The following is a 24,800-nucleotide window of genomic DNA, read 5'->3' on the forward strand; positions in this document are numbered from 1 at the left end:
AAAATTTTTGAGTCTAAAGCCAATTTAACTGTTTTATCTCTTTTTATTATGATAACTATAGAAGTTTTTATCTGAACAACTGTTTAATTTTATGTGTTTTGCGTCAAGTAATTTTTTAAGTTCTGCATTAACTAGTGGTTGTAAACTAATTGGGACTCGTCGTCCTTTTTGATGTGTAGCTGTAAACTGTTTGTGAAATGTGGATTTGACTGAGTGTTTCAAAGATTTACCGATTCTTGTGATGAGCCCTGGAAAATCAAATGCAATCTGTTTCTTGATTAAACATTGGTTTTGATCAAAATTTGCGACTTGTTTCAACTGTGTGAGAGAAAAGCCTAGCTTTGAGAAGAGATCTCGTCCGATGATGGGTCTATGACCATCTTCCACTACTGTTACATCAACGCCCGCGGCTATCCAGTCATTACTTTTGATTGCTGTATTAATCACACCAACGATCTTGATTATATCATTAGAGAAAGTTTTCATGTCATGTATCTCTGATGACTGTACCCAATAACTTTCTTTGCACTCTGACACCACCGTGTTTGCGAAACTTTTATTAATAAATGTGCACACGCTTCCCAAATCCACCAATGCATTTGTCTTTGTTTTCTCAACACAAATGTCTAAATTCACCGGTTCCACTTCTCGAGTGTCGCTTTTAGTTGAAATCGTCGCCACTCAATCATCATTATAGTCGTCATAATCCGAGTCATAGTTTGCGTCGTAGGTGCTCTGCTGCTGGAGTAGTCTATCTATATTTTCGAGTTGTTTGGCCGCTGTTGCTGAGGTACCCACTGTGGCCGCCTTAGAAACAGAATCATCTACATTATTTACTCTGGGTTTCAGTATATTTGGATTTTTAGGTTTTCGACAAACTTTTGCGAAGTGGTTATCAATACCACAATTTTTACAATTCTTTCCACGGGCAGGGCAATTTTGTCTATGTGAGGTTGACCATCCATAGCCACAGTTTGGACAAATTAAAGGCTTGACGAATTGGTTAGTCGATGGACGTGATCTTTTCCAGAATCCTTGTACATTATTCACTGTCGTACTTGTAATTTCATTTGTGAGTTTCTGAGCTGAGTACCCAGATATTTTTAGCTGATTTTGTACTCCCCCTTCAATGTTAATGGCAATTTGAAATGCCTTTTTCGCTATTCTTGTCTCCTTTAGCAATTCCCTTTGGATTTCGCCATCTTGCATGTTTGCTATGAAGACATCACGAATGATTGATTCCTCGTGGCTTCCTAAATCGCAATTCAAGGATAGTTCCCGAAGGCAACCGTAGAACTTTTCCACAGGTTCTCCTTCAGTTTCTTCCTGGTGAGAAAGGTATACCAATCAAAGGTGATGTTTCGTTGTTTAGTAAACACCCTATTTAGACTTTCCCAAAGATCCTTTGTTGTTACCCGATCAATCTGAATATTCGTCTACCCTCCATCCCCAGGCTGAGATACGCTAGGGAGACTGCTTTGTTATCACATAATTTCCAGGGTTTTTCACCGCACAATATAACTACGAGTTCTATATTCTGACAACGATTTAGCCACGAGTTCTTCAATTGCTCATTTCGGATTCTTCGATCACTTTCGCTCTGAGGTGTGCTGCTTTCAACATTATCCTCATATATAGATTCAGGAGGTAGAATGACCTTGTCTGGGGGATCTTCGAGTATAGTGTCGATTGAAATGCCCTCTTTTGCCATGATAGCCAACTTCAACATGATCTGCCATCGGTCCCATCTCAAGGGTGGTTCTAGTGTTGGTTTCTCCCAAAAGGGTTCGATTCCAAGGATTGCACGTTCTTTGGCTGCTGACTGCGCCATGTGATATCCCTGACCGTAGAAAAACGTATGTGAGTCACGAATCCGCTTAGAAATTGTAGAGTGGGATTCGAGGTGCGAATCGAAGCTGTTGCTAATTTGTGGGATTACCACTTTTAGTTTTGCTTAGCAATTGAGCTACGATTGTAGCCGTTTTTTATCTGACGTGGAAATCCTCCTCCAATCCAATAAGATTCTTCTCATTGGAAAACAGAGTAGATTTAGATCAACTGAATTAAGTGATGAATTTTATGAGAATGAAAAAACAATCAAAAGTGGGAGGAATGATTAACTGAAAACTTGACTTATTAGTCGGCGGCAAATTTTAAGATAAGTGAACGATGACTTTTGGTTGGGCAAGGGCAAACTTAAATTGATATTTTACTAAATGAAATAATCTGAACTTAATAAGGTACAACCGTACCACACCTTCATTTTGATTAATCCAAAAATTAATTTTTATCATGACAAGGAAATAAGATACAGCGGCAATCTTTTTGCAGCCGCTCGTTTTAATCAAATGGCAAGGCAAAAATTCCATTCGAGAGTTGGAAAATTTTGAGAAAAAATTTTACTCCGGTGATCTTCGATGAGTTAGAATAATCTAAACAGAAAATAGAGAAGTTGGTTCTATCTGGAAAAATAATATTCTGTGCTGCCTTCATCAGATCTTTATCCTGTAACCCTCATGAGAACGTATTCCTTATTATCCTATGGGAAAACCATTCCATATCCTGAGGGATTTATACCCTATTATCCCCATGTGATGATAACCGAATTTCTAGATGTACCGGTTTATTAACGCTGCCAACAGTTTTTCTCCATGAACTGTCAGGCATCAGGCTTCCAGCAAAGTTTCTGTACAACCTTCAACGGTCCGGTTTTTCTGAAAACTTTTGGACAATTCTAAAATTGCTGTTACTCCTGTAAGTGTCGGAAAATTGTTAGAATCTCCCGGTTTCTGTCGGTTATGACTCTGGATTTAAGATTTTTGGTTTTTTTTTGTCAGAATCTCCCATTTGGCGTACTGTGATGTTTTCTGAGATAAGATTTGCTTTTTGGCAAACATGAAAACCGCTCTATTGGTAAGAAGCAAACTCTTGAAGTTTCAGCGTAAAATAATCTCATGATTCATTTTGTTGAAAACGCGTAAATACAATTAGCATTTAGTAAGCAAGTTTTTGTATAATTTACAAGTCCAGCGCTTTGTCTCTTGTATTCAGCTTGTTAGCATTTTTTACGTTACGTAACAAAATGGCTCAAATCGAAGTTTTAAGGTCTATATGTGCGAGGTCAATCAACGTTTCAATGATTCACATCATTCTAACTAAAAGCATAGAGTACAGTACTCTTGCTGCTACAGATTTTTTCTTTCAATTATCACTCTTTGTTTCTTCGGCTTGTTTATATTAATTATCTTAGAAAATTATTTCTTTTCTTGCTCCGAGAACTTTATTCCACCGCTGAATATGGCATGTTAAGGTGGAAGAGTGGACTCGTCCTTTTCTCAACTTTGATTCCACTTCAAACTCACAATTGCTCGTTTTGGTTTACAAATCTAGCACACGCACAGACTAAGGGTTCCCCATGAAAGTTTCCTTTTCAGAACTTTCCACTTATTTTCCACTTCTAAAATTAATTAATTTTTTATTCCAATTTGAGCACTCGGACGACCGGTATTTGAATATATCTATGGAAAGAACTTTTTCTCCATTCATTATGATGGCGGAAAGTGTCAACTCGTAAACATTGGGAAGTAATTTTTATTGATCTATAGTTGACTCTCTAGAAAACTTCTACTAGGTTCTTCCCACAAGTAGGTGGGGGGTTGCTGTGTTTTGAGATAGAGTAGATTGTGTTTTTCCAAACAGTAGATTGCTAGTACCTTTTCTTATTATGCCGAATGAACTCTTATAATTGTGCTCAAACATGCATTAATTTGGGTCACAAATATTGTAGGGAGAAAAAGTTTTGTTCTCATCATGGGGTAGGGTTTCGTTTAGGAAACGGTTTCCATTCGTGTCAGCGCATTTGGCAGCCATGCTTTTTCATTTCACGGCCGAGCCAACATTAATGTCCGCCACGATTTTTTGAGACTAAACAGTTTCTTCAGGGTAAAAAAGTAGTTCAATTAGCATGCATTGAAGCTAACTTGTCGCCTATATGCGAACAAAAAATCGGGATCTATTCTGTTGCGGCCCCCAGTGTTTTTTACAAACCCCAGTTACAAATTATGTGTTGTTATATAGCACGTTGCTATGTAAGAAAAGGATAGAAAAAAATCCCTGAAATCAGCCAACGTGAACTAATAATAGCAAAATTTTACTGGAGTCCATTGGCCAGGTTTCTGAATTAGTGCAAAAGACAATGAAGAGCATAGTTCTGTTGACTGATTACGTAATTCTTCAAATATGCCGATTTTCGTCAGCCTTCAATTGTTTGACCCAGTCTGTCTCGGTCACGGCAAAGCTAGGTTTTGTGAATAAACTAATTGCTTGAGGTGCATGATTATAGGTACGTTGGTTGAGACGTGCAATTAATTTGATTAGTTTTGTTCACCTAAGCTTGTTTATTTAATGCTGTTGCCGATTAGACAGAACAGCCTATGAAAATCTTGCATTCCTTGTCTCTTCCAGTGAATCCACTGTGAAATTTTAAAACTAAACATTAAAGGCGATGAAAAAAATTCACTGCAATTTACGTTTTGAATAAAATTCTATGTAATAAATACAAGTTGTTAACTATTATTTAACAAAACTTAAAAGGGTTAAAATTGGTTACTTTTTCTTTATCTTTGCATGAAAAAGTTTCAACTTTTGGCATCCAACGCATGGGCCAACTGATGAGTATCACGCATTCATCAGATGATATCAAGGTGACGTAAAAGTTTGTTCATTTTGTGAATTCCGGCCAAAAAGGAGCAATTAGCAATAAAATCTGCTAATAAAGGCATATAATGCATACTCCACTATTTCCACAAATTTAAGAGCTACTCGTTCTAAAGAAATTTCAAACGATTGTCAAAAACACTTTACAGCTGAGAAATCCAGGTTTGATGTTTTAGAGGTTACTTTTGTAGCTGAAGATAACTAATCTAACATCCAATGCAAATTTGAGTCACTATATGTCGACATATTTCATTTCTAAATTTAACACCATGGAGTACGCTTTATCTTAACTTAGATTATTACGTCAATTCTACACCGAAATCCTGACGTGTACTTGGAATAATCTATGGATAATCTGCATGGTTAACCACCAACTCCTGAAGTCAGTTTTGCAAGAAAAAAAGTGACGTTTTGGAGTTATGTTGATATAGTAATGTTCACCCAATCAACGGTTGAGAATTTACATGTACAACAATAATAGCGGGATATAGATAGAACTGACACCACAACCACAGCGTAGCAAAAACTGTAAAGTTGAGTTTTGATTTGACAAAAATTGCGGATTGTCGCAATCTCACTTGAGCAGTAAAATACTGTGTCTTGCTAACGTGAAAATTGTATTGATCTAATCATCAATTTGGTCGTGAAAGTTTAAGTAACTTGAGAGAAAGGTAATTAAAAAGCCTCTGATAGCTACACATTAGGAAGACGAAAATTTCTTTTTCCTTCACCAGACGAACGATTTATAATAAATTCGTTGAAAGTAATAGGCGTTGAAATATAGATTTACAGTTCATAGACTTGAGTTCTCCAAACCAAAACCTAGATGCTACGTCGTCTCTATGGCTTCAGCCCTAGTGACTAACGAAGGACCTCTGTTTTGACCAACAGTTCAAGTCCAATGATGGCAAAAGACGGGTTCTCTTCTGTGAATTCGGTTCTATTCACAAACCGAATGTACCCCTTAGATTCGTTTAATACATAAACAGTGAGCAACCTATAGGGATACGACATTTTTGGTTAGAATACCCGCAAATTGAATTACTCAGTTATTAACCAAAACGCAGAAAAATTATTCGATTAGTTGATTGGAACTCACTGAGTTGTTCCAGCAATCGAATTTATTATTCAGCAAAGCTGAACGATTAATTAATTGGACTAAAAAACAACTTTTAATGCGCCTGTATTTTACAGTATAGCGGATATAAAATTACAAAAACGAACTGCACGACTTAGTATTCCGACAGCTTTTATACCGCTTATAAGGAATTGGGCGGTATAAAAGTTTCCTTGCTATTGATGGGAAAGCAGCCGTTACAGACCGAATTACCACCAAGTAAGGTGACCGTCAGCATACTGCCTCTACTTGGTGGGAGGTTGGTGTATAATTGATTCCAGGGTACGGCAACGCCGGCTGTGTCCTGGTATGTCACACTGTTCGTCACTGTTAGAATATCGATCAAACTATAGTCTTAAACTTAGTGAGAATTAGAAAGAAAGTTTGACTTACCAGATTAGAAAGACAAGCAATATGACTTCGATCAAAGAAATTATATAAATGAATCGTCAGGAAATGGTGCTGAGAATCAATATTCGGTTCAAATTGGTGAATCTAGATAGCTATTATTAGAGTTAGATTAAGTGATGTAAAATCTTCCCAGCATGTATTAAATGATGGTGATATCTCCGGAAGTGTGAATGAATTCTTAGAAAAGTGCAAATTCATTCCATTTATGGTTCCCATTGCGACTGATTTGCAGAAGCAAACCATATTGGGTAACCCTTGCGACCCCCACTATAAATCACGGCGCTAAGATTAGTTTTGTATTTTGACTTTTTCACACTGATAATGGGTATATATACAGCTGATTTTTGAGTCTTTTTTCATCCCCAAATTCAAATCACCATCTTGATCTAATAATCAGATCTCTCCTGTAAATCTCTAAATTCTTCTTTAAAGTATCATTTTGTTATTCTCTCATTTTTTGAGAAATTAATTCTTTTACTTAGTTAAAAACGCTTTTTATTCCGCTTGCTAAAGTCCATAACCCAACAGGTTATGGGCCCAGCAATTTTCTAAGTCACAAAATTAATTTCCAAAACAAAACTAATTTGTTGTTGACAGTCATAATCTTTCTCTGCTTAGTACCTTTTCTTTTCACAACTGCTTTGCCTGCTCAAACACCAATGGATCAACAGACAGTGAAGCTGCTGACCTACACAGGAAAGGCACAGGACTTTCCAATCTGGAGCACAAGATTTGTGGCGATGATGCAGACGAAGGACTCTACAAATCACTACTGGGGACAGAGGAGCAACCCAATGAGCCGGCGCAACTGGCCAATGGGGCAACCAATGATGAGAAGAAGAACCACAAGGTGCTGAAGGACGCATATGAGAAGGAAGTTGCAGACATCAAGGAGAAACGGAACAATGTGTGGTGCCATCTGGCACTGACTCTAGATGCAACAACCCTCATGCTGATGAGACATGACTGTGTGGGAGATGATGGCATTGGAGATGGAGCAAAGGCTTGGAAGCTTTTGCAAGAGAGATTTCAGAGTGTGGAGACGCCGACAGTGGTGACTTTAGTGGCACAGCTTGCTCGACTGCAGCTCGAGAATTCTGAGGATTTGAACAGCTTCTTCATCAGAGGACAGGAGTTGCTCACAAGGCTTCAAGAAGCAGGGTAAGCAGTCTCAGACCCTCTTCAACGCCTTGGTCCTCAATGGTCTGCCAATGAGGTATGAAAGTTTTGTTATACAGGAAAGCTTCAACCCGGCAACGAATTTCACAGAGTTGAGGAAAAGGCTGCAGAGCTTTCATGAGAGCACGGTGCAGAGACACAAGGGACAAAGTGTTTCAGTGGCACTGGCAGTGAAGCGTGACTTCAAGAAGGGACCCAAGAAAGGAATCTGCTTTGTGTGTGGGATCCCTGGACACTTTGCCAAGGACTGCAGGAAGAAGGAGACAGCACAATGCAGCAAGTGTGGTGAGAAGGGTCACCTAGACAGAGCATGCAAGAGACAAAGAGATGGAGGCAAACATGAGTCAGTGGCAATGGGTCCAACATTGGCTACACCAGACGAGGAATGCTGGGCAGCTCTTACCCAGTGGAAGACAGCAGGCATGCTAGTGGACAGTGGTTGTACAGATCACATAAGGACGGACATCGATGCGTTCCTGGACTTTGTGCCCATTCAATCATTGGTCAGAAATCCCAACGGAGAGGCTTCCAGAGTGGTGGGCAGAGGCTGTGTGAGGATCAGCATACCCTCAAACAAAGGGGAATTCCAATGCGAACTCAAAAATGTTCTGTGTGTGCCGGACTATTCCTCAACCTCCTATCAGTCTAAAGATGCACGGAGTGGGGACATAGCTTCACTTTCGAGAAAGGAAACAGCAGCATGAAACTCCAGAAGGGAACTCGGTCAAAACTAACACAAGAAAATAATTTGTTTTACTTACCCTGCAGCGTTCTAGAATTCAAGATGAGTTCCAACAGCGTGAAACTTGACAGTGCAAGGAAGTGGCAGAGACGATTGGGTCATTTGAATCAAGCGGATGTGGTCAGGAATGCACCAGAGACAGTGGGGGAACTCGATGATGTATGCAATGTGTGTGCATTGGCCAAGATCACAAAGACTCCAGTACCAAGAGTGGCAGAGACCCAAGCAGAAGAGAAGCTGGAGAGGGTGTTCACAGACGTGATGGGACCTTTCAGAGTAGAGTCACTGTCAGGGTTCCGGTTCTGCATAGTGTTTGCAGACCAGTACACGAAGTTTGTGTTTGTGGACTTGCTTAAGGCAAAGAGTGAAGCACTGGCCAGCCTGAAGAAATTTGTTCTCAGTGTGGGGACGCCCAAGAAGCTGAGGCAAGACAAGGCGAAGGAGTTGCTCTCAGAGCAGTTCAAGACGTACTGCTTAGATGCAGGCATTCTACAGGGAAAGACCATACCAGAGACGCCACAACAGAATGGGTTAGCTGAGAGGTGCAACAGGACACTGCTGGAGATGGCAAGATGTTTGCTCATTGACTCAGGACTTCCCAAGATGATGTGGGGAGCAGCAATTCTTCACGCAGCAAGGATCAGAAACTTGGTTGTGAGACGAGGAGAAGAAAAATGCCCAGCAGAGCTGATGAGAGGTATAAAACCTAAGCTTTCAATTAGTAAATTATCTATTTTTGGTTGCACAGTCTTCATGAGAAAGAGGGACAGAGAAGTCATCAAACTTGAACCCAAGGCACTGGAAGGAAAGTTTGTGGGTTACACTGAAGGAGAAAACGGATACCTGGTGTACATACCCAACACACGCAAGGTGATGGCAGTTCGAGATGTGATCATCAAGGAGTCTGAAGTGGGCTCAATCCCTGACAACAAAGAAACGGCTGACCTACTAGATGATGGGTCGGAACTGAGAATCTGGCACCCAGATGATGATCATCAAGACGATGACAACAGAGAGCGACAGGACACATCTACTGCAATAAAAGAGGAGTGGCATGACGCAGGGAGCGTGAATACTCAAGAAACAACACTGAGACAAGAGGCCTCGGATGTTGGAGAAACAGCACTAGATGAAGGATCTACTGCAACAAGAGGGAGTAACAGGGACTCAGAGTGACTGGAAGACAGTGACACAGAAGACTTCTCACAGTTAGAGACAGTTGGCATCAATGAAGATGCACTGGAACACGCGGACAGAGCAGAGCCCAGACGAGGGACACGAGCAAGAAATGTTCCGCAATTTTTTGGAGAAGTCAGGACCCTTCTTGCTGTGACTGAGGGCGACTATGTGGAACCCAAAACAGTCTACGAAGCCAAGCAAGGTGACGATTGGGACCAGTGGCACCGGGCAATGAAGGAGGAGGTCAAGGCACTCCAGGACAACGAGACTTGGAACCTAGTGAGACCACCCACAGACAAGGACGTCATACCGGGCAAATGGGTCTACAAAGTGAAATTGGGACCCAGTGGTCAAGTGGACAAATACAAAGTGCGCTATGTGGCAAAAGGCTTCAAACAAGTGGAAGGACTGGACTACTTTGAGTCTTTTGCGCCTACCTGTAAGCCAGAGACGTTCAGGATTCTACTTCAGCTATCAGCGAAGCAGGGCCATGTGATGCACCAATTTGATGTCAAGACTGCTTTCCTGCACTCACCAATCGAGGAAGAAGTGTATCTGGAACAGCCACAGGAGTTTGTAAAACGCTGATCAGATGGGGAGTATGTCGACTAAATAAATCAATTTATGGTTTGAAACAGGCAGCTAACAACTGGTACAAAGAGCTGGCAAACTTCCTACTGAGACAGGGGTTCACCAGAAGCAGGAACGATCACTGCTTGTTCGCAAGATCAGAGGCAGAGGATCACACCTTCATCGTGGTCTGGGTTGACGACATCATAATAGCATCAAGAAGTATGACAGTGGTCTCTGATGTCAAGAAGGCACTAGAAGCAACCTTTCACATGGAAGACAGAGGGAGACTACACTGGTTTCTGGGTCTAAGAATCAGACGAGAAGAGGGCAAAGTCACAGTCGACCAAGAACGCTACATAGAAACAATGCTTGAGCGCTTTCAAATGGATCAATGCAAACCCTCAAGAACTCCAGCTGATTTGAATTTGAAACTTCAGACAGCACAGAACGGAGACGAAGAAGTGGACCAGAAGATCTACAGAAGCTTGGTTGGATCACTTCTGTATCTGGCCAAACAGACGAGGCCAGACATCATGTTCACAGTCAACATTCTGTCCAGACACATGAATGCACCTACCAATCAACACTGGATGTGTGGAAAACGACTTCTGCGATATCTTCAAGGTTCAAAAGGTTTCAAACTTACTTACACAAAAGAGGCTAGTTTTGATTTAGTGGGGTAAAGTGATGCAGACTGGTCTGGAGACGTGAACGACAGAAAATCAACAACGGGCTATGACTTCAAGCTCAACGGACGTGGCGCAGCACTCAGCTGGGGTGTCAAGAAGCAGGCCACAGTTGCTCTTTCTTCATCAGAAGCAGAATATCAGGGCATGGCAGCAGCAGTTCAGGAAGCACTCTACCTGAAACAACTTCTAGAGGATTTTGGCATCCAACAGAAACGTCCAATAGCAATTGGAGAGGACAACCAAAGTTGTATCAGACCTTGCCAAAACCCAGTCATGCACAAGAGGAGCAAGCACATCGAGACAAAGTTCCACTTCATTCGTGACAAGACTGAGGATGGGACTATTTCAATTCATTACGTCCCTACAGACAAAATGGCAGCGGACATCTTCACAAAGTCCTTACCCGTTTCGAAAGTGGAAACATTCAGAGCAGTTTTGATGGGAGCAGACTCTACGCAATCAGCTCAAGTCTGAGTGGGGGTGTTAGAACATCGATCAAACTATAGTCTTAAACTTAGTGAGAATTAGAAAGAAAGTTTGACTTACCAGATTAGAAAGACAAGCAATATGACTTCGATCAAAGAAATTATATAAATGAATCGTCAGGAAATGGTGCTGAGAATCAATATTCGGTTCAAATTGGTGAATCTAGATAGCTATTATTAGAGTTAGATTAAGTGATGTAAAATCTTCCCAGCATGTATTAAATGATGGTGATATCTCCGGAAGTGTGAATGAATTCTTAGAAAAGTGCAAATTCATTCCATTTATGGTTCCCATTGCGACTGATTTGCAGAAGCAAACCATATTGGGTAACCCTTGCGACCCCCACTATAAATCACGGCGCTAAGATTAGTTTTGTATTTTGACTTTTTCACACTGATAATGGGTATATATACAGCTGATTTTTGAGTCTTTTTTCATCCCCAAATTCAAATCACCATCTTGATCTAATAATCAGATCTCTCCTGTAAATCTCTAAATTCTTCTTTAAAGTATCATTTTGTTATTCTCTCATTTTTTGAGAAATTAATTCTTTTACTTAGTTAAAAACGCTTTTTATTCCGCTTGCGAAAGTCCATAACCCAACAGTCACCATGTGTATTTGTTCCTGGTTCTTTTGTGGTTTCGGATATTGGAGCAAGTGCGGCAGTGTCGGTTAGCGAAGGCAGAATGCGAAGGTGGAATGCTGAGCTCAATCTGCTGCAATTTTTGGTCATATCTAACATCTTTAAGACTACTCTCTGTACAAAGTTAAGAGCGACTCCCGTCAAAAAGAAATTTAGCTAAATAACTTGATTTTCTGGTTCTAAAGGTCACTTTGACTAGAAGAATGTTGTATATTAGTTCTGATTTTTTTTTTGTTTTTGGTCATAAGGCAGGAAAGTCTGCCTATTTGGCACGAGTTTTTCTGGTCACAAATGGTCGCAAATCTGCAAAAGACCGGCGTTTGGGTAATTCTGCAAACATGTTCGCAACATTCAGAAAACTGCATGCTTGTTAGCTATAAGTAGGGACGTGACTGGGCATAGCCTGGAAATCTAATAAAATTAATCTGTCAATTACAATGCCCGATATTACAGACAATGCATGCAAAGGTGTGGACATCCTTAAAACAATAATACTTATGAACGAAGATTTAAATAGACCGAAGGGAATGTTAGTCAATATAACAAACTTATATCAATCTTTAATTTTCGATCGCTGGTTAGCTAATGTTAGACCTGCCCATCGCGGAATAATTGTTTGTTTTTAAGTTAATTGTGAAAAATAGAATCAATTAGAAGAGGTCGGCTCAGTTGAATGGACTTATTTTTGTTACCCGAAGGTTTTTGGTTGATCTGAACTAGTCCTGGTAGTGAGCAGGCCTCCAATTTATCTATGTGAGATCACCACCCCCCCCCCCTCAATAAATACGTTGTACACCCCCCCCACCCCCACCTCCCATTTCCTAGATCACATTAGATAATAAGTCATTATGTAAAAGATGGAAAATATGGTACGTGTTTCAGGACCCATAAATTATGCGAATATCCAGAATAAATAATATGCAACCACAAAGCTTGAGGGCATAAGGGAAAAGATCTAATTTGGATGTTATATTGGTTTGAGCGCGATTTTATCGCCATGTAAAATAAATCCCCTGAGCAGTTAAGCTAAGTTGATTCATGCAAATTATTACTGGAGGAGGGAAAAGGGGGGCCATATTCGAATGTTCGGTACGCCCGCGTCTGCTTGGAATTTCGGATCTATTCTGTTTTGCCCCCCCCCCCCCACCCCAGCTTAGTGAGCATAAATTTTTTATGACCCCCAGACGCACGTGCTATTTTCTTACATAGTAACATGCTATATAACAACATAGAATTTGTAACTGGGGGACATAAAAAACACTGGGGGGCGGGGGCGAAACATAATAGATCCGGAATTTCGATGTTTGTTTGATGCGATGTGAAAGTGTCAATTTCGCATAGGAAGGCTGCCGACAATTTAATCCTCGACCCTGAAAGGAACCCTAGTATGTGCTGATCAAAACTCAGTTAATCGTGATGAACAAATCGACATTTATTTTTTCATTTTTTACTCTTCTATTTTATTTTGTTACCGTCGTCTTATATTCCAAATCAGGTACGTACATAGATTGAAATGATTTTCTTGTTTTTAATTTTTGCTACGTTTATTTTTCGGGCAAAAACTTTCCCTGTAGATTACATAGATACAATAATCGGGTGGGACAGTATGACGCAAGCTAAGTCTTCTTCTCTAACAACCCCCCCCCCCCCAAAAAAAAATATTGAATGCATATTTGTTAACTTTAAGGAAATAATGAAATGATGCGGTTTCAGAGAGCTTCACGTTCAGACGAATTCAACTTCCCCTTCCTCAAGCGTTGAGCCAGAAAAACCTTACATCGAACATCTCATGGGAAGGAGTTAACGTGTTAGTGTACCTTGGGAGAGCACGTACAGCGTACGATTTGCTAGAAATGATCTATAAAGGCAACTACAGGGAAAGCTGTAACCTCACTTTTGACTGTCACTTCAAAGAACATCGCAACTACAAAGTTACCGCTCATTTTTTAAGGTCCATGGACGCTGTGGCTGTTTGTAATGATGGAGTGGACCAATTCAGGCACTTGTCTTCTAAAGTGTAAATACGGCATATTGCTATATCACTGAGACGTGACAACATCTATTTAATATATAAGTCTGTAGTATTCCATTTACAAAGTTTTCTATCAAAAAATTTTCAGTTTTTTCTATGTAGAAGGGAGATAAATATAAAATTTTGATCATTTAGGAATATTGGAACTGGCAGATATGCGCGGTGGTGAAATAACTTTTCTGACGGCTTTTATATATAGGAAAGACTTCTAATTCTTCGAAATAAAACTTTGAATTTGTCTAGAAATTGTTTGTTTATTCTTAGAAATTCAATTCAAACTACAGGTATGGGCAGATCGATACAAGTCACAAAAATATAAACTACTATTTGAAAATGGTGCTTAGAATCAATACTCGGTTCAAACTGATGAATCAGGATAGCTATTATTAGAGCGAGATTATTTGATGCAACATCTTCTCTAAAAATGAATTAATTCTTATAAAGTTGCAAGTGCATCCTATTTATTGTATCCCCTGCAAAAGATTTCTGGAAAACTCGTGAAAGCAAAACTTATTTCTTAAACCTTGCAAACGGCGCAATGAATCACGGTGCTGTGATTAGATTCCGAACCTATTTTTCTTATTTATAAGGGATATAAAAAATGAAATTGTTCAAACACTTTTTGCCTCCCCAAATCAAATCACCATCTTGATCTATAAATCAGACTCCTGCTGTAAATCTCTAAATTCTACGATTAAAATCATTCTCAATTATTTCAATTAATTTATTTTAATTCTAATAAAAATATCTGCTAAAAATCTTCTAACTTAGATGAAAACGCATTATTCCGCATGCAAAAGTTCATGTGCCAACAATTTATGCGCCCAGTAGTTTTTTAAGTAACAAAAACAAATTATAAAACAACCTCAGTTTGTTTTTTGACAGTCAAAATCTTTTTCTTCGTGGTTACATACGTTTCGAAATTCTTCTGCTCGCTGACGGAGATGACGGCATACAAGTTGGAGCTAAAGCTTGGAAGCTTTTGCAAGATAGATTTCAAATGAAATTGTGGAGGCTTGAAAGTGACACCGCTGACTTAATTGCAGCTCGAGGAATTTAGCATCCAGTCGTTTTCTTCATTAAAGGATGAGAGCTGCTCATTAGGCTTCAAGAAGCAGTGGAAACAGTCTCAGAAAGTCTCTTCAACGAAAAAAACTGTGGTCAAAAAATGGTTCAATTGCATTAGTAATGAAGCAAGAATTCAAGGAGGAGCCCAAAATAAGAACATATTTTTGTCTTGATCAGATGGGTACTTTTCCAAAGCCTGCAGGAGGAAGATACAATATAGGACAATGTAGCAAATCTTACGTGAAGAACAACATAAACAGGACAAGAAGGAGGCAAAAAAATGCAGGCAAACCTACGTAAATGGCAGTGAGTCAGACATTGGTGTCATCAGAGGAAGAGTAATGGGCAGTTATTATCCAGTGGAAGACTGCAAGCATGCTAGAAGACTGTGGTTGTACAGACCCACGTAGTGACAAACACCGATACTAAAAAACACCAACCTGCGCATTGAGTGCTCGCAAATCTCAACAAAAAGGCTTCTAGAGTGGTGTGCAGAGGCAGTTTGAGGATATGCATACCCTCAAAAATAGGAATTTCTTTGCAGACTCCAAAATAATTTGCGTGTGCATGACTGTTCTTCATACCTGTTATCAGTCGCAAACTTTACAGTGTGGGGACAGTTTCACTTTCCAAAAAAAAAACAGCTGCGTTAAACTCAAGAAGAAAATTTTGGTAATGCTGAGAGAAAAAACTAAAATAATTTACTCACACTTTAGCGTTATAGAGCTCAAGATGATTTTCAATAGCATAATACTGGACAATGCAAAGAAAAGAGGCGCACACGATTAGGTCATCTGAATCAAGCTGACTTGGTCAGATATGCCTCAAGGAAAATGGAGGAAATCCATATGTTCGCATCAAGTGCAAACTAGATAATCTCAAAGAGGCTCTAGAATCAAGAGTGGAAGAAAACCTAGCAGAAAAAAAACTGGAAAGGTTTCCAACATGTGTGATGGGACCTTTAAAAATAGATTCACCAACAGTGTTTTAATTGTGCGTTTTGTTCGCACACCACTACACAATGTTTGTGTTTGTGGTTTAAATTAAGTCAAAGAAAAGTGAAGTTCTGTCCAGCTCATCAAAGTTTTTTCTCAGAGTGAGGAGAATCAAAAAACCAAGACAATTCGAGCTTCAGTCAGAGTTCTTAATGTAGTGTTTGGACGCAGCTATTCTACAGAAAAAGACCATATCAGGACCAGCTGATAGGGTTATCTGATAGGTGCAACAGGACATTGCTGGATATGACAAAACGTTTGCTCCTAGGCTAAGAACTTCTCAAGTTAATGTAGAGTGAAGCATTTAGAGCTAGGACCACAAATTTGGCTGTGAAACAAGCCGATGAAAGTTTTGCTGCAGAGTAAGTTCCAAATATAAAACCTAAGTTTTTTATAATAAACTGTTTCCTTTTGGTTGCAAAGTCTTCATGATGAAGAAGGACCGAGTAGTCATCAATCGCAATCCCAAGAACTTCTCAAGTTAATGTAGAGTGAAGCATTTAGAACTAGAACCAAAAGTTTGGCTGTGAGACAAAGCGATGAAAGTTTTGCTGCGGAGTAAGTTCCAAATATAAAACCTAAGTTTTTTATAGTAAACTGTTTCCTTTTGGTTGCAAAGTCTTCATGATGAAGAAGGACCGAGTAGTCATCAATCGCAATCCCAAGGCAGTGGATGGATGGTTAGTTTACACTGGTTTTGACGCGGATAGTCAACAATCTCACGTTAGGTAAAGTCAGGCCAATTTGCCATCAGGGAATCTGAAGTAGGCCTAAAACCTGAGAACTCAGAGCCGCTTGATCTAAGCTGAGTCTTTAGAACAACTGGCTCCCAGAAGTTGGTCTTCCAGGCAATGGCAAAATTAAAAGACAGTGACACAGAATTCTAATCAACAATAGGCTTACCTAGCTTCAATGAATCAATGAAATTCAAAGGAGCGAGCGGATTGTGCAGAGCCCAGACAAGGGACAAGAGCTAAGAAAGTTTTTCGATTGTTTGGAGAAATGAGGTTTCACAACGGTATCGAGGCTTACTATAAGGTATCCAAGTCAATCTATGAATAGAAGCACTGATATGATTAGGACCTTTGGCACCGGGCAACGGAAACAAGGTCAGGGCACTTCAAGAGAGCAAGGTTTGAGATCTAGTGAGAATAACCAGAGACAGAGAAGTAATCCTGGCCAAGTGGCTCTGGAAAATGAAATTGGGACCCAGTGGTCAAGTTGACAAATACAAAGCACGCTATGTGCCAAAAGACTTCAAACATTTCTGTGGTCCAGATTTTTTGGGAATTTTGCACCTACAAGTGAACCAGAGACTTTCAAGATTATACTGCAACTACCAAAGAAGCAGAGGCAATTGATGTAGCAGTTTGATATAAGGACATCTTCCCCACATTCACCAATAGAAAAAGAGTTTTATATGGAACAGCCGCAGAAAATTCTGATGTTTGGATCAAATGTAGACAAGTCAGTATATCGACAAAACAATTCAATTGATGGTTGGAGACAAGCTGCTGACAAATGGCAGAGGAGTTGAGAGAGGGGTCACCAGAAGCAGCAACAATCATCGCTGGTACGCAGGAGCAGACAAATGGCCACACCTGCTGGTATGGGTTGACAATATAATAGTTGCATGAAACTGAACTTCGCCATTGGCAAAGAAATAATTTGGCTCAGCAAAATCTACGTTTTTTTAAAAAAGCAAAACTTGTTTGTGATGTAAGCTATCTCAAAAACATTTTATTAGCTGCACAAAAAAAGGGATATCAAACCAAATTGAACAGTCAGAAATGCGAATTTCCTCCAACAGATTACTGAGGTCCGATGAATTGGTTTTTAAATACTGGATAAATAAGTGTTGAAATATTAAATTTATCGCATTGGCCCCGAGGTATAAACCCATCTGCGCATTTTTTGTGCATTTGATTATCTGCCTCATTTCAACATACCAGAAATTTTCTAAGACAAAATTGTTCATTCGCAAGTTATTTGTGACCAATGGCCTTGCCTAAGTGGCCCATTAGACATGATCGACAATTATAACAGTGCTTCTTTTCTTTTTCACTGAAATTTTTCTTAACCTTTCAAACTGCTCTGAATATCCAAGTGTCATAAAGGTTTCAAACTCATCCAGTTTTATCAGCACCATTTTTTATTTGGGATATACATTGGAGCTTTGGAAATGAACATGTTGAGATAACGGGATATCAATTAAATTTAAATCTGCTAAACTGTTTACAATTGTGGATGAAAAATGAGAGTAGTTGAACCTATTTGGAAAATGTGGTCAACATGGCAGAAAAAATTAAATCTTCCTCCAGAATTATTAAGACGAACAAACAAAAAACGTAGCAGGACAAATCCTGTGAGCCTCCCTAGAAGAGTTCCGTCCGATAACGAAAATGCCTTGAACATGGACGTGCACGAAAGAAAATAGAACTCTAAAAAAATTTTGAATCAAATTTATTTCATTTCACATTGAAAATAGAATATCGAAGTAATTATGGACGAAAACGTCAATTTGGAAAATGATTAGCCAGGGAGTAATGAGAGCAAACGCCAACTTTACAGGAGACCACTGAAGGACGAACTAAGAGGAACAAAAGAACAGTAAAATGAACAGAGTTAATCAATAGTTAAAAAAAATTAAAAACAGAAGTCAATCAGAGTCTTTTGTCACAGTCAATGAAAGTATTATCAATAAACCAAACACCTTAAAATGATTCAATTACGCCTAATAAAAGAAGAATTGAGACCTTTTGTTAATAACTATGCGACAGATGAAAAAAAGCAAAACGACACATTTGGAAATTCCCCTAAACTTTGCCTTTGAAATGAAAATTAGAATTACTAAACATGCCTAATTGAATGGCCAATGAGATCTGTCTTTAATAAGAAGATGTGAAACAACAACTAGACAACTAAAAAGCGGCAGAATCCAATAAAAAATATCGGAACGCAGTTCGCGTCAAAGTAGTGAAAACAGTAAGATATACAAAAAACCCGGGAATTGATCAAAATTTTATTCATAAAAGGTCTATTCTAAGTTTCCTATAATGAAAATGAGCGTTTGAACGACGAAGAGAACGAAAAACGAAAATATCCAACACAATCGTTAATTTTTATTGAAATCAATGAGTGCTGAATTGTTTAAAACTACTTGTTTTCTGTTCAAATAGGTAAAATACTTTGAATTAATCTCAACAGAGCACCATTAATAATCCTTGATCACCCATCAATAATTCAAATCACTTTTAATTTATGAAGACAAAAACAGTCTTTAAAAACCAGTATTTGTTTTTCTGGGGTTGAAGCAAGTGCATGCATGCAGTAATAGAACAAACGTAACACTTTTTTAAACTATTCGTACAGAATAGGGTGAGAAAACAGCGAAAACAGAAGTCAACTAGCCGCACGTGAATAAGATATTTTCGCTCTCAATAACCAAAAATCTATTTAAACATTTAAACAACTTTTTCTCATTTTACATTGAAGCAGATCGAAAGTTTTGCACGTTTTTATTACGCGTTAGTTTTGCGCTACTCTTAAAACTCCAGAGTGATTTAAATCACACTCACTTGATTTCGTACTGACAAGAAAAACTCAAAAAACTTGTGATCAGAAAAAAAGACATAGCCGGAGGACTTTGGAACCAAATTAGCTAAATCAGCTGAATCTACCAAAACATGTCCATCAATATACCACACAATATAAAAAAACATAAGAAGTAGAGAGGACAAGAAAACTGTGAAAACAGGTTATTGGAAATTCTTCACAAGTCGCGAATTCAAAAACTATTTTCTACTCCGGCATACTGTCGAATATACTCACTATTTGTTCAATAAAATTACATATTGTAGAGAAAATGCAGCAAGCAATACATCTCGAAAGAAGAGAAAAACCGGAAAAAAAAGCAAAAACTGTAGATTTTTCCAATAGTTTTAACAATTTTACTGTTAACGATTTTCTGTAAATAACGCAAAACCTCAATTTATGTGCTCAGCAATTTTTAGAACACCTATTTTACCTATTGCTTTAGCAACCACTTGACACAAAATGTACTGTAAAACAACTAAATTTGGAGAAAGAATTAACAATTTCAATGCAGAAAATATATAACAAAAAAATGCAGAAATTAATGAATTATTTTGTGAGATATGTGTTATCAGACAACTAACTGTTTTCAATTAGTAACAATAAGCTTACCGTTAACCTTAATTAAGCAACCAATCATCAAAAATTTGATTAAAAGCACAAAAATAGAAAATTATTGCAAAAACGTTTTTTTTTTAAAAAAAAGCAAAAATTTAGCAAAAAAAAAACTGTTTAGCTTTAGCAAGCTTTCTTCAATTGAATCAAATTTAAAGTGGTAATAGTGCCCTCAGAAGTTGACGATAACTAACCTGGCAACTAATTTTACCCAAAATATTGCTCCAGACAATAAAAAGATGAAAAAGAGGACAAAAATTGCTAAAATGGTGTCCAAAACGGTGAAATAAAAAAAATAACTCAAGATTGCATAGAAAAATCTATTATCTCATTGAGATGGCCAATAATGCTCTCAAACAAACCATTATTTGTTAGTATGATTTTAAAAAACCGGCTTAAACGAAAAAGTATAGTAAAACTAAAAATTGGTTCAACAATCCCCACGTGGTCAAAACTCAGAATTTTTCTTGGTCAAAGCCGCACGTATTTTACTCGCTTACCAAAAATTTTCCATACGTATCTTTCTGGCTTTCTCTTAAATTTGCGACATGAACCGAAAATCACTGTCTCTTCTTTCTACTCTTCAATTATTTCCGCTCTTTGACCAAAACACCGAGTTTTCGCGTTCATCATTGTTTTTATACATCCTGTTTCAAATCAATTCCAACAAAATTATCGATCAGAAAAAAGACACTCCAACAATACTCCTCTCCGAGTCTTAAAAAAGACCACGCACCATTAGTTTTCAATTTCTTTGATTTGTAAAAAGTATCATTCATAACACAAAAGCACTTCTTTGGTCCTTGATATAGCATTTGTTTATGAACGAGCAAGATATTGACTCTAAATGCATTTAGGTGGGACCAATGGTTTAGATTTTTATGCAAATTCGTGTCAAGGAACTCATTTTTGGAACCATTCTCGTCCTGAAAAAAATGCCTAATGATTTCATTTAGCAACTGTTTTTGATTACTTTCATACTCGTATAAACTAAATTTTGTTGAAAACGTGGTTCCAGGCAAATTTGCTTACTGGAATGCTGCACGAGGTTTCTTTTAATGTTTCTTCTAACAAAACTTTATTAATATAAAAGGCATTCACAAGTAGCAAATTCATGACCTATAAAAATGGAAGTTTAAAATTAAGTTCTCAAAGTTCAATCATTTGTGCCGCCTAAATCGCAAATGTCCGTCTAAATCAGTGCCGACATTTTGCTCATCAGAAAGTTAAGCAATAAATTTCTCGATACTCTAAAAAAGATAAATATATAGTGTTTGAACAAAATTCTCAAAAAGATAAAACTGAAGTTTAACAGTTTAACATTTGTGACTAACGAGACAGGTGTTCAATTTGTTTCTGATTACAAGGAACGACCTCGTACGAAATTTTGGCGAGTTATCGCGTTACATAAGAGACCCAAAACAAATTTGGACTTCGATGTCAATTGAGTCAAGCATCAACTGGAGGTCATCATCATTTTTCAGAAAAATTCCAGAACTGAACCGCTTGTTTAACTGGACATTATTTACCTCAAAGAACGCAACAATTTCACACAAATATTTCCACATTTACAAAACTGAGAAATCAAAAAATGATCAACGGGTTACTAATTCGTACGCGAAATTAACAATGGAAGGGAAGACGAAAGATTTCTGCTGGATTGTTTCAAACTGTAAATTATTTTGGAACAACAGATTTCAAATCGCTGACCAGTTAATTGGCAATTTGTCCAGTACAGTGCACACGTGGGGTGGAGCAGTGAAACAGGGATGTGTAAAGCAACAAGAAAACTTAATAGGGATCCTTTCCAAATTGTGATCAAATTTTTTGGTGAAATGGGTAATTACCTATAATAACCAATTCCTAGGAGTAGACATACTGATGCTCGATTTCATTTGGGCTTTTCAACCATAGCCTTTCAACACCAAATACTGTAAGCTCTACAGTTAAGAACAAAGTATCTGAGGAAACACCATCGAGAAAATACGCAAAAAAGAATCTAGCATTAAGTTCTCCTCAGAAGAAATTTGTTTTGCATGTGACGCGTTAGTTTCTTGAGTGAATTTCTTGAGTTAATTTCTTGAGTGCATGTGACGCGTTAATTCCTTTAGTTGATCTTGAGTGAAATACTTCAAATGGTTCAAAGCTTTATGTTACTCAAATGTAATGTTACTCTAAACCGGAGAGATCCAAAAAACTACGAATGATCAAAACTCAGATATAATTCGCACTAATTATTTCAACTCTGTTTTAATACCCTTCTCCACAATTTTTCTCAGTTTTTTGTTTAGTTAATTATAAAAACAATGTACAATTGTTAATAGGAAACAAACCGATACGAAAAATACCCAGTGACACCACGTGGTGAATGAAGGTATTTATGTGTTAATGTTGAAGAGTTGCCACACCAAAAAAATTTTATAAAGTTGACAATAAAATGACATTAGCCATCAAATCAATATATTTGATTCGTCATCAGATATTTTTAAAAGCTAGCATAAATCTTTTTCAATCACTTGTTTCGTCGCATTTAGAATTTAGGGCAACAATTTTTTGAAAAGTTTTCCATCATATTCAATTGACAGAATAAACAAGCAAAATAGATGGGGCTTAAAAGTTATCAATTTTCAAACCAAATATAACACTGCTGATAGTCTGTTTCCTGAAAACAAAATAGTCTCTGGTCTCTGTTGGACTTCGTATACAGAAAACAATCAATAATTAGATTTTTCGATATCGCCCAACAAGCAAAAACATACGACCACAAAAGTTCAATATAATCGAGAACATCGAAATTAATGAAATGAAATGTACATAAGAATTTTCTTCCACAAGAAAATGTACATCAAAAGGGAGTCGAATTACGAATCCCTTTTGATTTACATTTTCTTGTGGAAGAAAATTCAGTTATAATAAATTTTGTATATAAATGGAATAAACTTCCTAGAGCTCTACAAAAGTTTAACAGGAGAGATGCAAAAAAACACGAACGAGTTCCAATGATTAAAAGTTGCAGGTTTTAAATATTTATTTTAATAAAATAAGTCACGAAAACGGGAAACCGGAACTTAGTTTTCATTTTGTCATTCAGAGGAACGATTCGTTATTTTTGATTGATATTATTACAATTTGTATCATTAACCATGTGCTTATTCTAATTTACAATTTTGAAATTCAAGTAAAAGCGACTCTTTGGTTAAAAATCCTGTTTTGATCAGGTCAGAGTACAATATTGATGTTTTTTATTTTATTTTGTTATTTTCTCTTTGTTGGTGCTATCGCCGTTGCTTTTGGTTTTGTTTTTGGTGCTATTGTTGTTGCTGTTGGTTTTAGTTTTAATCTTGTGGTTGTTGTTGATGTTGGCGTTTTTGTTGTTATTAATGTTATTGTTGTTCTTGTTATTGTTGCTTTTGTTGTTTTTGTTGTTCCTCTTCATTTTCCTCCCCCTCTTCTTCTTCTTCATCATCAGCGTCTTCATCCTTTTCTTCTTTTTCCTCCTTTTTTCCGCATCCTGTTGTTGTCGTTGTTGTTGTTTTTATCGTTGTTTTTACCGTTAATTTTGTCGTTGTTGTTTCTGTTGTTGCTGCTGATGTTCTTCTTGTTCTGTTCTTCTGATTCTTATTTTTGTTTTTTTTTTCTTGTTATTGTCGCTGTGTTTGTTGTATTTTTCCTGCAGCTGTTCTTGTTGTTGTTATGGCTGTCGCTGTTGTGATAGTTGTTGCTGTTTTTGTTGTTGATGTTTTTGTTGTTGTGGTGGTTTTTCTTCTTCTTCTTCCTCTTTTTCTCTTCATTCTCTTCATTCTTCTTCTCCTCCTCCTCCTCTTTGTTGTTGTTTATGTTGTTGTTAATGTTGTTGATGTTTTTGTTTTTGTCCTCTTTTTGTTGCGGTTGTTTTTTGTCGTTATTGGTGCTGCTGCTGATGCTGTTGCTGTTGTTGTTATTGTTGTTGTTGTTGATGTTGTTGTTGTTGTTGTTGTTGTTTCTGTTGTTGTTGTTCTAAGTGCACAAAGTCACGTGGAGTACAGCCCTTATGAGAAACAAGATGGTGAAGTTTTTGTTAGACAGTACTAAAATCAAAACGATTAAAATGTTTTTGGTAGTCAATATATAGATTTAATGTTGAGGTTCCCTGAATTTTGCGTAGCGTTTGCATTATCCGGCTTCACTCCTCCTCCAAAGATCGCTTGCGAATTGGCTTCTGCTTACTTTTATTTCCGAAGGCAAGGATAGAGGATCAACATTCATACAAGAGACAACATTTTGACAACTTTTATTTAGAACTAAGATTTCAGGTGAACACAGTTCCTGTTTAAGACTTGAACAAACAAAATGGCAGTTTAAATTAAATTATTTTCTCAAAAAAAAAACAGTTAGAATTTGTTTCCAATTGGTACGACAGCTTATCACAGTAGCAACTAATAGAAATACTCGATTCTCTCTTTTAAAATTTATTAATTTCATTTTTTGCAACAGGAAGTCTAAAAACAGAAAGGTATATTCTGTTCTGGAATCGATTATTACAATTTTAGACAAAATAGCGAGCATAAAAGCCACCGGACATGTTTTATGCATTTTGCTATTTACACACAAAGTCTTCATTCCTTTTTCAATAGTCGCAAACAAGCGAATGGCTGATGAGAATGGGTTTGCCTCATTTTAATATTTTTAAACAAGCGCTTTTTAAAGGCATTACTTTCGCAAAAAAATCAAAAAAGAAGAAATAGCAGTTATAAAAAATAACAAACCAATATTTAAAAAAA

General features: G+C 37.7%; 1 protein-coding gene across 2 annotated transcripts; it reads left to right on the forward strand.

Annotated features, from left to right (window-relative positions):
- The first annotated feature begins 3,177 nt into the window (after positions 1-3,177).
- On the forward strand, positions 3,178-21,862 carry LOC142345290 (uncharacterized). Of its 2 annotated transcripts, none has more exons than XM_075397277.1 (4): positions 3,178-3,408; positions 13,144-13,231; positions 13,450-13,753; positions 21,408-21,862. In XM_075397277.1, the coding sequence occupies exons 2-4, from the start codon at positions 13,153-13,155 to the stop codon at positions 21,856-21,858; spliced, it is 834 nt and encodes a 277-aa protein (XP_075253392.1). In that variant the 5' UTR covers positions 3,178-3,408; positions 13,144-13,152; the 3' UTR covers positions 21,859-21,862. The 2 variants fall into 2 exon arrangements, with proteins under 2 accessions (XP_075253392.1, XP_075253393.1); XM_075397278.1 differs by having other exon boundaries at positions 3,178-3,376.
- The last annotated feature ends 2,938 nt before the right edge of the window (positions 21,863-24,800 follow it).

This window comes from Convolutriloba macropyga, chromosome 9 (assembly GCF_964194025.1).
Source record: "Convolutriloba macropyga chromosome 9, txConMacr16.3, whole genome shotgun sequence".
Taxonomy (NCBI): domain Eukaryota; kingdom Metazoa; phylum Xenacoelomorpha; order Acoela; family Convolutidae; genus Convolutriloba; species Convolutriloba macropyga.

Bases quoted from the DNA above. Each gene is read 5' to 3' on its own strand.
- LOC142345290 (XM_075397277.1), top strand. From the start codon at position 13,153: ATGAACAAATCGACATTTATTTTTTCATTTTTTACTCTTCTATTTTAT. The intron at 13,232-13,449 runs GTACGTACATAG...ATGCGGTTTCAG, and splicing joins CGTCTTATATTCCAAATCAG to AGAGCTTCACGTTCAGACGA. The intron at 13,754-21,407 runs GTAAATACGGCA...TCTGATTACAAG, and splicing joins AGGCACTTGTCTTCTAAAGT to GAACGACCTCGTACGAAATT.